Source organism: Equus przewalskii, chromosome 4 (genome assembly GCF_037783145.1).
Source record: "Equus przewalskii isolate Varuska chromosome 4, EquPr2, whole genome shotgun sequence".
NCBI lineage: Eukaryota > Metazoa > Chordata > Mammalia > Perissodactyla > Equidae > Equus > Equus przewalskii.
The window spans coordinates 93350380-93364260 of NC_091834.1; the positions used below are offsets into that span (position 1 = coordinate 93350380).

The following is a 13881-nucleotide window of genomic DNA, read 5'->3' on the forward strand; positions in this document are numbered from 1 at the left end:
AACTCGCTCAGCTGAAAACCCGACCTGTGTTCAGACCGCCTTCCAGCTCACGGCGCGTTTCTGCATCTTTGTAAGGAAAGCCAAAGACGTCCGTGGAGAGACAGAGGAAGGCGGCGTGGAGGGCGCGCTTGCGTTTTGTGCTAAACCTACTTTCGGGGCCCAGGACCCGAGAGACCGGTGAGCCTCGGCGCCGTCCGCGCTGCGTCCGCTTTAAGGGGCCGGCCCCGCGCACTCGGGCGCGGCGCTCCCGGAAGACGCGGGCCGCGCGCTCTCGGCGCCCGGATCTTCGGCCGCTAGAACCCCTGCCCTCCGCACCCTCTCCCCGGCTCTCCGCACCCCGATCCTCGGCCCTCCACACCCCCTCCTCGGCTCTCCGCACCCCGATCCTCGGCCCTCCACACCCCCTCCCCGGCTTTCCGCGCCCCCTCCTCGGCCCTCCGCACCCCAATCCTCGGCCCTCCGACCCCGTCCCAGGCTCTCCGCACCCCGGGTCTCGGTTCTCCGTAGCCGGGCCCTCTGCACGCACCCCCCCCCCCCTTCCCGCCCCAACTCCTCCCCACCCAAGGACTCGGTGCCCGGGACCTCGGCCGTCCGCACTGTCCCCATCCCCCGCCCCAGCTCTCAACCCCTTGCCCCCCTGGTCCTTCCTCCCTCTCCTGCGCTCCCCAGTCCCTCGGCACCCCGACCCCCGCCCCAGCCCAGCCCCTCCGCGCTCGGCCCTGGACAGGGCCCGGCCCCTGGGGGATCTTGCGCCTGCCCGGCTGTGCGGTGACCCTGCGGCCGCCCGGCTCTGTCTCCGCCCGCGCGGCCACCTCGCGCAGGTCGCGTCCTCGGCCCGGGCCTGGCGTCGCGTCTGGCTTGGCCGCTCGCGCTCTCACAGTCAGCTCGGTTCTGAAAGCTCCCCCAGGGCAGCCGGGTTCGGGCTCGGGCCCCCGGAGGGAGCGGGGTGTGGAGCCGGGGCGGATGGGCCGGCCTCTCCTGCGGCCTGGCGGGTGGAGCGGCCCTGCAAGGGCCGGACTGGGTGCCGCACTGGGCTTAGGCTGCACGCCGCAGGCGGGGGCTGAGCGTCGCCGCATCTCCCAGCCACCCTACTGTTTTTTTGAGGAAGATTAGCCCTGAGCTAACGTCCGCAGCCAATCCTCTTCCACTTTAAATGTGGGACGCCTGCCTCCGCATGGCTTGATAAACCGGTGCATAGGTCCGCTCCGGGGATCCGAACCGGAGAACCCAGGTCACCAAAGCAGAGCGCGCCAAGTTGAGAGCAGGCAGCCTAGGCCGTGGACCTCTGGGAGAGGATGGTGACCCCCTGGCGCTTGTCTGTCAGGGTCTGCTTGTCCCACCTAAGGGGTTTTGAGCTCAGAAAGGAACTCTGCCTTCTAAGACCCCCTGGGTGCTCTCGCAATGCCAGACTCTGTTGGCTTCTGCTTGGCACTTTGCCCAAGCTCATCTCAGCCTATGGGGACACTGGTGAGGGGGGCCCTGAGAGCTTCTGTCAGCGAAGGGCCAGCTGGAGTGACCTGGCTGAAAATGGGCCACTGGAGAGAGTCTCCCAGGAGGGGCGGCTGGGAGGCCTCCTTCTGCACCTCCGCATCTGGCTTCGGGCAGGGGCTCTCCTGGTGAAATTCTTCCCCCTCCTTCTACTCTACCCCCTCACCTACCTGGCTCCTAGTGTCTCCAGCCTCTGGCTCCGCCTGCTTCTGAAAGCCACGGAGACCTCAGGCCCAACATACATCAAACTGGGCCAGTGGGCCAGCACCCGGCGAGATCTCTTCTCGGAGGCTTTCTGTGCCCAGTTCTCCAAGCTGCATGTCCGGGTGACCCCTCACCCTTGGACTCACACTGAACACTTCTTGCGGCAGGCGTTTGGGGAGGACTGGGGGCGGGTCCTCTGCTTCGAGAATCAGGAACCTGTGGGTTCAGGCTGTGTGGCCCAAGTGTACAAAGCGCGTGCCAATCCTGCCTTCTTGGAGACTAACAGCATCCAGAGACTTGGCACGGCCTCTAGTCTGCAGCCTTCTTCGGAGGCTGGAGAAGTCGGGGGGCTGAGAGAGCTCTTTGGACACCTGGGGAAGGGGTGGAGGCCTCAAGGAAGTCTTGCTGACCAGTCGTTTCTAGAAAGGCTGCTCCTGCCTAAATCTGACCTGGTTGGATCAAAGGCAGTCGTGTCTCAGTCTTCGGGGCCTGCCCACCCGCTTGAGCCGGATCACATCATCCCGGTGGCAGTGAAAGTAAGTGCTCTGTTGTCTTCAGCTGGGCCCTTCTCATTTTTAAAATCCTACTGACCCCATGGAGCTGTCCCAGATCAGGAACCCCCCCTTTGCAAATCACTCCACATTGCCTTTCATTGATTTCCATTAGCTTGACCATTGTCTGAGTGCCTATGATGTGTGAGCTGTTTTATTTCTTGGCTTGAGGGAGTGGTGGCATGAGTAGTCTGATAAAAGAAAATGAGGAGGGTTTGGGATTTGCTGCCTTTGTGGGTGGAGGAATCACCATCCAGCTGACCTGCTACGCCGGAGTCAGGGGTGATCAGAGCCAGACTGGGTTAGACATGCTGTGGTGAGCCCAAGACGGTGGCATTCATTCTTACAGAAAGTGGCTTCTTTCTCTCTTCATTTCCAGTCACCCCTGCCTGGGCTTTATTATTTCTCGTCTCCACACTCTTCCATCCCCATTCAGGATGTCCCCAGGGGGTCTGGCAGACACAAGTAGCAGGTAGCCCAACCCTCGCATTTACCCGCTCTGAAAAAAAACCTCCTAAGGGCGCCTCACTGCAGACCTACTGAATCATACTTACCAAGGGAGGAGGCTGGGCCTGACTTTTCATCAATGCTGCAAGTGATTCTCATGATCAGGCACATTTGGGAAACTCTGGACCAAAATACCCTGACGGTTTCCTCCACTCTGTGGAAGACAAAAGGAGTAGAGACCTGCTGTGTACCAGGAAACATGCCAGTCATGTCAGATGCATTATTTAATCTTTAGTAGACAGTTCAGGTAGGCATTTGTTTCCCTTATCTCTATTTATTTATGCCCCACTCTATTCATAAAGGGATTTGAGGTGGAGGTCGGGCCTATTATCTGCATGTTTTAAAAGGTGGAACATGAGGTGGAGAGAGGTTGACTAGCTTGCCCAGTTTCATACAGGGAATGAGTTGCCTGGCTGGAATTGGAAACCAGAGCTCTTTCCATCCCACTTCAGTGCATCCCTGCTGGAGTTCTGTGACTCTTATTTATCAGGCTTTGGGCTGCCTGACTCAGAGTTACCTGCTCAGTGAAATGCAGATTCCCAGCTCCACTCCCAGAGTAGGTCTTGAGGAGGCCCGGCAGTCCACAGTTTCATTTATGCACGCTAATGTCTGCAAGCCACTGATCTAAACTTAATGTATATGGAAGGAGAAGCCCAGCTATTCTTCGCAGCAAAGCTAAGTGCAATGCAGAGGAGCTGCCCTCAGCATCTCCTCAGGGAAGGCACATGGGAGTGAGGGAGGCAGCAGCATCCTGAGGGCTGGGACCACTTCCCTTTGCTCTGATGAGAAGCCGGCCTGGCTCTTCTCTGATGGTGGGACCTAGCTACGGCTGGGTGAACCTGCCTTCCTGGGCTTTTCTCTGTCTCATTGTTCCTCTTTCTGGCAGGTGTTGCACCCTGGCTTACTCTCGCAGGTGCAGATGGACCTGCTGCTGATGAAGATGGGCAGCCGAGCCCTTGCACTTTTGCCAGGCATCAAGTGGCTTAGCTTGCCTGAGATTGTGGAGGAATTTGAGAAGCTCATGGTCCAACAGGTGACTTCTCCTTCCCTTAGTTGTAAATAGCATCTAACATAGGTCTTGCTGTTAGCAGCTGTTTAGTAAATGCTGAATGAATGAGTAACTTCCCAGTATGTCATGGCTAGTATAGTGTATTAGGGAGGTAATGCTAGCTGATAGAACAAAGAACACTCAAATCTCAGCGGCTTAATGCAACAAGGTTATTTCTTGCCTACATCAAAGTTGCATGCAGGTGAACTGTGGAGAGAGAGGGAGCTCTACTCCACAGTCCTTCAGGGACCCAGTTTCCTCCCAAGTTTGGCACTGCCATCTTCCACATGCGTCAACTAGGGTCAGTGTGGAATGGGGAGAGAGACAATGGAGGATCGTGTAAGAGATTTTGTGGCCAGGTCTGGAAGTGAGGAACCTCACTTCTTCCTGCTCCCCAGGTCAGAGCTTTAATCACACGGGCCTGGCAGAACTGCAGGAATGCCTGGGAACTACGGTCTTCCTTAGCGCCTGGGAGGAAAGGGAGATGATTCTGGTGGGACTTAGGGCATTATCTGCGCCACAATCAGGCGCTGAACTCCAGGGTGAGGAGAGTAATCAGCGAGGTCACACACTGTGCCTTTGTCCTGCTTTGTTTCCAGGGCTTAGTGAGTAGACAAGGACCTCGTCCCTGTCCAGGACCCCTGTTTAAGGGACACTCGTTTAAGTAGCCAGACTTGGTAGACACACTCTGGGGGCAGTCGGGGCTCCAAATCTGCATCTGCACTGGCTCCCTGTTGATGGTGCAGACACTGGCGCTCTCTCAGAAGCAGAGTGCCAAGTCTTCATTTGTGTCCTCGGGTTTAAGGTTTTAAGTCCCATTGTGTTTTAACGTTTAGAAAGCTTTGCTTTGTGCTATGGAGTAGTGTAGTTTCGGGAATAAAAGAAAATTAGAACAGAGAAAGCATCTTCTATTCCAACAACCATCTCGGCATTAATTACTGTCAGTTCTCTACCCAGCTGAGCTTCAGTTCCCCTTATGGAAGTCTGGTAGACATCATGGGGTCCCGTCACATGAAGCTCAAATCTCTATATCTCACCCCATTTTGCCTCAAAAATCAGTTCTTCCTGCTAGCTCTGTCTCTCGTGTCCCAGTCAGTCTGTCAGTAGTCCTGTCACCTTCCCGTGCTTGAAACCTTAGAGTCTGGGTGCATGTGTGGGAGCCTTTCTCTCCTCATTCAATTATGGATTCATGTACCATTTATTAAGAACTCTGTTAGAAGCTGGTGAACTAAGAAAACAGTGAGATTCTCCTGTCCATAAGGAATACACAGTAGGCAGGGGGGGCTGACCCGAAACCCCTTGCAAATAGAGTGTGATTAGAGTTAGTCTACAGCTTCAGTTGGGGCTCAAGAGGGGAAGGGTCAAGGCTCCCTGGGCTTGAGCTGAGGCTCGAAAGGTGGGTGGTGTTTACAGTTGGACCAGATGGGGAAAGAACGTTCCGATCCGAGAGAATAAGGAAGGCAAAGGAGAGGGGGAGGCGTCAGGCGGGCTGGGATGTTCAGCACCATACAGATGGGGTGAAGCTACAGGTTGGGGCCGTACAGGAAGTGGAGGCACACTTGATGAACCTGGAGAGAGAAATAGGGGCCAAATCATGACCCACCTTGGGTGTCATCCTAAAGAATTTAGACTTCATCCTGCAGGTAGAAGGGGGACACTAACAGATTGGAGAGAGGGAAGATGGGGGGTCAGGGAGCCCCCCTAAGATGCCTCTTTCTGGGTTCAGGTGACTGGTTGCAAGTCACCTTGGGACTAGCACTAGGGTGGCAGCAGAATGCATCTGAGAGTGGTTAGGGCTGCAGAGTTGATGTCACTGAGTCACTGATGGGTGTGGAGAGTAAGAGAGAAGGAGTAACCTGCAGTGACACTCAGGTGACTGGGCGTATGGGGGGTGAAAGTAAATACTGTTTAGACATTGAGTTCAAGAGTCTCTGGGCTTTCATGAGGCAACGTCCAGATGTACTTGAATGTAAGCCTGGAGTCTGATAGAGGTGTCTGGACGGGAGATCTAGGTTCTGTGATCAGGAGGTGCTAGCTGAGGACATGAGGGGCTGGAGAGGGAGCGCGAAAGCTGGCAAAGGTCAGGAGCTGCGAGAGCATCAGCATCTGTGGGGCACACTGAGGAGGAGTGGCCCGGAGACCAGACCAAGGAGGAACGGTGGGACAGGCAGGGGGAGAACTGGGCAGGGAAGGCAGGTGCCGAGTGAAGAGCTGTTCTGGAGGAACGCGGTCATCAAGGGCACCAGGACCCGGTGCGCAGAGAGTTAATTAGGATAAAAATGGGATTGGGCCTTTGAGTCTGGCAGTGAAAGGCCTGCCGAGTTTAGGGAGGCCGGTGTCAGTGTGGTGGGGCGGTGGGCAGAGTCAGCCCTGTGAGGGAGGTGGACCTTAATAGAAGGACAGGCTGGAGGGCGGCCTAGCGGAGGGCAGTGGGCTGCCGGAGAGGCAACAAAGCTGAACCCCCGGAGATGGGGAAGGGCTCCCTTGGCTGGGGTGAAGGGGGTGGGCCGAGAAGGAAAAGCAGAGAAGCAGCGAAGGCCAAGTCCTGCAAGGGTGTCTGCTGTCTGTAGCCCAGAGGAGTTCACGTGGAGGTTCGGGACTTCCGGGGAGGCCACTAGTCCCAGGATGCCTGCGCCCGGGCTTCCTGGGGAGTGATGCAGGAGGAGCAGGTGGGGAGGGCAGGTGAACCCCCTGACTTGCTAGCCGTCTGGCGGTTCAGATGTTGCTCCCCCTGTGCCCAGATTACCCCCTCATCCTTTCTCTCCATTTCCCTGTAGATCGACCTACGTTATGAAGCTCGGAATCTAGAACACTTCCAGTGCAACTTCCTGAATGTGAATTCTGTCAGATTCCCCACCCCTCTGCGTCCCTTTGTCACCAGGGATGTCTTGGTGGAAACATATGAAGTAAGAGAGCTTCCCCTGCTGTGCCTTTCACTCATAGCTAGACCGTCTCACTCCACATGCTCCATCCAAAAGCTTTAGTCTGAAAAGACAAAAGCCAAGAGAGCATGTGATCACTGTGTGTAAACGGAGAGGACTTCACTGGCATATGGCACAAGGGTGGGAGGGAGCATCACCAGGTGGCTGAGACCCTGGACATGGCTTCAGACTTTCTGGATTTGAAAATCTGCTCTGCCACTTTATTAGCTGGGTGACTTCAGTTTCCTCAAGTGTAACTGTGGGCAACCATTCCTGCTTCATAGGGTTGTCCCAGGAGTCAATGACACATTGAATGCAAAATGCCCTCAGCACCCAGTTTGCACAGAGAAAGTGCTCAACAAGTATTTGTGTCATGTCATTGCCTAGCTGTCTCCTGGTCCTGCTTCCTTCATAAAAAGATGGTAGTATGAGATACAGGAAAGTGATGTGAATGACTTGATGTTACTAGCTGTGTGACCTTGAACAAGTTACTTAAACTCTCTGGGCTTTAGTTGTTGTATTTGTTAATTTGGGATAACAAGATCTATCTCAAAGGGCTGCTATGACAATTAACTAACTAACTTATATGAAATGCTTTTTTACTAGCTCCCCTTTCTTCTCTCTTCCCTTTCTTTTTCTTTTCCATTTTCCTGCTCAAGGTCACAGAGCTCATTCATGTCCCTATTGGCTGATTCTTTTTTTTTTTTTTTAAATTGAGTTAATGATAGGTTACAATCTTGTGAAATTTCAGTTGTACATTAATGTTTGTCATTCGTGTTGTAGGTGCACCACTTCACCCTTTGTGCCCACCCCCCACCCCACCTTTCCCCTGGTATCCACTAAACTGTTCTTAGTCCATAATTTTCAATTCCTCATATGAGTGGAGTCATGCACAGATTATCCTTCTCTAGCTGGTTTATTTCACTTAACATAATTCCCTCAAGGTTCATCCATGTTATTGTAAATGGAATGATTTTGTTCTGTTTTGCAGCTGAGTAGTATTCCATTGTATATATGTACCACATCTTCTTTATCCATTCGTCTGTTGATGGGCACTTAGGTTGCTTCCATGTCTTGGCTATTGTAAATAATGCTGCAATGAACATTGGGGTGCATAGGACTTTTGGGATTGCTGACTTCAAGCTCTTTGGATAAATACCCAGTAGTGGGATGGCTGGATCGTATGGTAGTTCTATTTTTAATTTTTGAGGAATCTCCATACTGTTTTCCATAGTGGCTGCACCAGTTTGCATTCCCACCAGCAGTGTATGAGGGTTCCTTTTTCTCCACAACCTCTCCAACATTTGTTACTATTAGTTTTAGATATTTTTGTCATTCTAACGGGTGTAAGGTGATATCTTAGTGTAGTTTTGATTTGCATTTCCCTGATGATCAGCGATGATGAGCATCTTTTCATGTGCCTATTGGCCATCAGTATATCTTCTTTGGAGAAATGTCTGTTCATGTCTCCAGCCCAGTTTTTGATTGGGTTGTTTGATTTTTTGTTGTTGAGTTGTGAGAGTTCTTTATATATTATGGATATTAAGCCTTTGTCAGATATATGACTTGCAAATATTTTTTCCCAGTTAGTGGGTTGTTTTTTTGTTTCAATCCTGTTTTCATTTGCCTTGAAGAAGCTCTTTAGTCTGATGAAGTCCCATTTGTTTATTCTTTCTATTGTTTCCCTTCTCTGAGAAGGCATGGTGTCCAAAAATATCCTTTTAATACTGATGTCAAAGAGTGTACTGCCTACGTTTTCTTCCAGAAGCCTTATGGTTTCAGGTCTCACCTTTAGGTCTTTGATCCGTTTTGAGTTTATTTTGGTGAATGGTGAAAAAGAATGGTCAATTTTCATTCTTCTACATGTGGCTTTCCAGTTTTCCCAGCACCATTTGTTGAAAAGACTTTCTTTTCTCCATTGTATGCCCTCAGCTCCTTTGTCAAAGATAAGCTGTCCATAGATGTGTGGTTTTATTTCTGGGCTTTCAATTCTGTTCCGTTGATCTGTGCACCTGTTTTTGTACCAGTACCATCCTATTGGCTGATTCTTGACCAGAAACTAGCTCTCCCAGGGCCTGATCCCATCCTTTCCAATTACATTACAACATCCCTTACCTGTGGGTGGTAGAGCCAACAGGTGTCCTCCCTAATAAACCAAAGGACTTGTTTCCTTTGAGAAGTGTTGACGGGAAATGTAAGAAGGTTAAAATCAACATGTAGGTGACAGATTCACAGAGTTCTAAGAAAGGAAGAACTCTTTGGGTCAATTCCCAATTGATGGGAAGGCAATGCTGATGTGTCACTTGGGGATGAGGAGCAGGGCTGTCCCGGTAAGGTTGTGTCCTTCCTGATCCTCTTAAAGGAGAGCGTGCCTGTGTCCAGTTACCAGCAGGCAGGGATTCCTGGTGACTTGAAGAAGAAGATTGCACGGCTGGGGATCAACATGCTCCTGAAGATGGTGAGCTCATGGGCTCAGAGAGGGTGCTCAAGCCCAGCATGTGGTCGAATTGCATGTGGGGAGATGGTGGGGACACTGCTTGGCTGTCGAAGGCAGCAAGCAGGCAGCCATGTTGAGCTCTAGAAATAGCTGAGCCCACCAAAACGCCCATTCATTTCTGAGCTTCTGTTAAATGCTTTCTCAGTGGCATGCACTTTGTCACGCGCCTGGTGCTGTGGGCAGAGTGGTGAGCAAGACCCAGGCCCGGCCCAAGCTACCTACAGCTTAGACAAACAGCCAAAGACAACAGCCATGGGAAATGCCCCTTCATTCATTTGTTCAGCAAGTCCTTACTGAGCACCTGCTGTGTGCCAGGCACTGAATTAAGAGCTGGCTTTAGAGTAGTGAGCAAAACAGACACGATTACAATGTTCACAGAGCTACCATTCAGTGGGAAGACAGGCCACAATAAGTAAAGGAGATAGAGGGTAAGTACAGACACCAAAGTGTCACTCAGAAGGGGCCCATCCTAGCCCGGGGATCTATTTAGGAAGCGGCTGCCTCTCAATTGGGATGTGAAGGAAGTCTAGGTGTCACCTTCAAAATTGATTGAGATTGTCTAGGGATTGCAAAGAGATTTTCTAGGGTCTGAGGTCTTCCTGGTGGTTGGCACGGAAGAGAGTGGTTGCGGGATGGCTTGTCGGGTCCAGGCTGGAAAGAGAGGATGAGTGCCCAGGTCTGGAGGGTGAAGAATCGGGGTAAGAGGGAACTGGCTGTGTGGTCAGAGTGGGAGGAAAGAACTGATGTGACCGAGGTGGGCTGTGAGGGCTGAGGCAGGTGGCAAAAGTGGGACAGAGATGAGAACAGGAGCTCAGAGCAGGATGGTGGTGTGGTGCAAGCTGACACCACGTATGGGGGTGGCTGTGAGCCAGATGCTCTTGTGGAGAGGGCTCAGGGCGACAGAGGTGACAGTGGTTGAGCGGCCCCGACTCCACCTCTAGCCCCAGGGTCCGTGGGTGTGACAGTCAGCAGTCCCCACCTGAGGGGCTCCCTGAGAAGTGGGTTGTCTTGGGAGAGCCAGGTTCCCACTAAGTCAGTGTGGTGGAAGCTCAGTGGGGAGAGGACTTTGTCCCCAGTAACAGGGCTCTGGGGGCACCATGTGCTGGAGGGGAGGGCACAGTGGAGAGTGGCCAGGGGAGAAGCAGCATTAAGCACCCAGCAGTGGGGAGATCAGGAGGGGCTTCCAGCTCGTGGGATCAAGGATGGGGGTGTAGGCCCAGGGGCTGAACCGGCAGCAAGGGGCCAGGAGGTTTGGTCCCAGGGTCAGGGATCAGCCAGCCTTTGGTGACCACATCCTGCAGGTGCACAGGCCCTGGCTTCCCCAGTTCCCGGGACTTTCATCGGGGTAGCAGCCTCCCTTAACCTCCAGCAAAGCCAGAATCTGGACTGGGAGGGTCTCTCTGTGGCCTGGGTGTGTGGCCTGCATCCAGGAGGAGGAGGGGTTCTATGTTGGCCAGAGGAGTGCCCTGAGAGCCGCTCCACCTGCAGCTGGTCTGCACTTACCTCCGGGTCTCTCCTTCCCCTTACAGAAGGATGGCTGGTGGCTTCTCTGACCATGGAAATGACCCTTCACAGCAGGCAGATTCCTGTTCCACAAAGTCACACCTGACTTCCCGTCCCTCACAGTCCCTGGGGCTTTCTTTCCTGCTTAGCAGGTTCAAAGGCATTTCTCTCTGCACCCCGCCCCCCCCCCCCCCCCCCCCGATTCTGTGTGCCAGTACACGGTTGTCAGTATCACTGTTAGATTTCACTATGTGGACCGACGGAGGTAATGGAGGGGAAGTCTGATTTATGGAAAGTTTCTAAAGAAAGGTAGTTCCATGAACTTTAAGAACAGAGAGGTTTGGGAAAAATCTTTAAACAGTAAGTAATATTAATTGCTCAAATCATAGAGTAAAAATAAGTCTTTTGAAACACAGTTTGGTCTTTGATTTTTTATGTTCCCTGGTTTTTTTTTTTTTTTTTTTTTGGTGAGGGAGATTAGTCTTGAGCTAACATCTGTGCCAATCTTCCTCTATTTTGTATGTGGGACACCACCATAGCATGGATTGATGAGAGGTGTGTAGGTCCACGCCCAGGATCTGGGCCCATGAACCCCAGGGTGCTGAAGTTTAGTGTGCGAACTTAACCACTGTGCCACCAGGCCTGCCCCCCTTATAATTTTTTTTAATGCTCTTTACCTTGAAAATTACTTTTCTCTTGAAAATGTCAACCTGGCCTGACCCTGTACAAATTCTGAATTGATGACATCAAGCAATGTGGCTTTGTAAAATGCACCCCTCTCTGCCATTGTAATCAATCGCTGGGAACTTACCATCACTCTGGAAGCTTTTTCCGCGTGTGGCTTGGTGGTGATGGGGTGGTGAGGGCTGACTTGGCCTTGAAGATCACTGATCTCTTTCCAGATATTTGTGGACAACTTCGTCCACGCCGACCTTCACCCTGGGAACATCCTGGTCCAGGGTGCCGACGGTCTTTCCAAGAGCCAAGAGGCAGGGCTGCAGCAGGTGGATGTCTGCGACACGCTGGTGGTGGCCATGACGCCTGCGCCGTGCCCGCTGCGTCTGGTGCTGCTGGACGCTGGGATTGTGGCTGAGCTGCAGGCTGCCGACCTGAGGAACTTCCGGGCGGTTTTCATGGCCGTGGCATTGGGGCAGGTGAGACCTGCTGGGCTCTCGGGAGCTGGGCCCAAATTTTTCAGGCTCTTGGGAACTGCAGGGCTCCTCAGCTTTCCTCGTTCTTGCCGATGTCTGCATTTGCCAAGGGTGCTCCTGATGGGAACGGGCAGAGCAGAGCGAGGGAGGTGGGTGAGGGGAAGGAGAGGAAATGAAGCCGCCTGAGGGGTCTCTAGTAAGAGTGCTGGTGCCCATGTCTGAGGTCAGGTCTGAGCGGCTTGTGACGAGGGCAAGAAATGCCTCCTTCCCAAATGCTGTGGGGTGCTGGTAGTTTCTCTTCTTCAGCAAGAGTTACAGGTACTAGGAAGGCTGGCTTCTTGACTGAATAGCAGCTGTCCCCGGTCTGTGCCCTTTGCTGGGAGACAGAGGGTTGAGATAACTCGTTCTTCAAGTGCAGGAAGACACGTTAGCATCTCTGGTGTCGGGGAGCGTGAGTGGTTGTTAACCCCACATCCCGAGACTCCGAGGGGCTCCAGTGGTTGGGGATTAGTTTTTAGAGAAACAGATTCAGTAAAGCCTCTGCTGAGTCCATCTAAAGTGATACATCAGGGGTGACAAGGAACAAACCCTCTGGCCGGCTGGTGCAGAATTCTCCAGCAAGAAAGACTCTGGGAAAGAGCAAACTGCTTAAAAAAAAAAAAAGGCAATTTAGGGGAGTCCCTGCTTCAGAGGCTTCCGAGGGGGCAATCCAAAATCTTGAGCCTGAGCCAGTTTGAAAGTGTCTCCTGGGTGAAGGTTAATCACCAAGGAAGAGCCTGGCTCCTGGGGCGGTGCTGCAGGAGGTGACAGGCAGCAGCAGTGACCACAGGGTGGGGTGGTGCTCGGGGAGACCACGGTGGCCTTGGTCAGAGGGCCTTCTGGGCAGAGGAGGAGCAAGAAGGCTGGAGCGCAGAGGCTCGGTCAGCTGTGAGGAGGGACTTCTGCTTGGGCAGGAGGAGAGCCCACGAGGAGAGCAGGTCCTGGTGGCTCTAGGGCCAGGCCAGTTGGTCAGTATGCCGCGTGGAGCACGAGCAGCAGGACGCTGGCTCTGCCGCTGTGCCCTGTGTGGTCCCGGGGGTGAAGGAGATGAGCACAGCTCCTCACCCTGACTTTGCTAAGCACAGGTGGGGGTCCGCCGACCAAGAGAGACCTGGAAAGACTGTGGTGGGTTACCAGGTATTCTGGAGGGGGAGAATCACAAAAGGATGGGTGGCCAAAAGCAGGATGGTAGAAAAATTACGGTGGAAGCAACAAGGATATGAAGAAGTTTGGGCAGAGCATCTAGTTTTATACCCTCCCAGCTCTCCCAAGTTGCTTTTCTTTTGCATCTTCCAGGGCCAAAGAGTGGCTGAGCTCATCCTGCATCACGCGCGGGCCAGCGAGTGCAGGGATGTGGAGGGATTCAAGGCTGAGATGGCCACGCTAGTGACCCAGGCCAGGAAGGACACCATCACCCTGGAAAAGGTGAGCAAGCCACTTGAGGGGCAGGGGCCTTGGGGTGTGCACTGCCCTCGCCTCGGACAGAGCAAACCCCAGGTCTGAGGGAGACTTCCTTATGGGGAGAGGTCTCGAGGGTTTGAGTTTTAAGGCAGATAAAGAATAAACCTCTTCCTCTGTCCACATCTTCTAGGTACAAGGAGGCCCATTGAATCCTGGCTCTCAACAGTGGCTCCTTGACCAGGTTCTGCAGGGCGGCTGCTGGGGCAGTGACATTTCTATGCCACAACCCCTCCCTGTCTGGGGTGTAGCTGTTCTGCTCCTTCATCTGGAGCTCAGCCGAGCATGGAGGGAGGGAGGACTGAGGCCCCTGAGCAGCCAAAGGACATACCTAATGTTCATGACCTTTACTGAGGCCTGAACCAGTGTCCACTTTGTATTTTACACACAGTTCTAACAAACTTGACTGGTTTTTTCCCCAAGTTCATGTTCTACACTCGCAGGAGTGAGTCAGAACAAGGAGGCGCCCACTGGCAGTGAGGAGAGGCAGCTGGCACACAGCTCTGCTGACCTT

At 53.1% G+C, this 13881-nt stretch overlaps 1 protein-coding gene across 4 annotated transcripts in view; it reads left to right on the plus strand.

Annotated features, from left to right (window-relative positions):
* Positions 1 to 13881, plus strand: part of ADCK2 (aarF domain containing kinase 2) — a 20681-nt gene continuing 6800 nt past the window's right edge. The window contains exons 1-6 of one of the 4 annotated variants that reach the window (XM_008526800.2): positions 1 to 2228; positions 3637 to 3783; positions 6576 to 6704; positions 9082 to 9177; positions 11622 to 11873; positions 13206 to 13334. In XM_008526800.2, coding sequence (XP_008525022.1) covers positions 1296 to 2228; positions 3637 to 3783; positions 6576 to 6704; positions 9082 to 9177; positions 11622 to 11873; positions 13206 to 13334 — 1686 coding nt within the window. In that variant the 5' untranslated portion in view covers positions 1 to 1295. The remainder of the gene's footprint in view (positions 2229 to 3636; positions 3784 to 6575; positions 6705 to 9081; positions 9178 to 11621; positions 11874 to 13205; positions 13335 to 13881) is intronic. The other 3 variants (XM_008526802.2, XM_008526801.2, XM_070617983.1) reach the window with 3 other exon arrangements.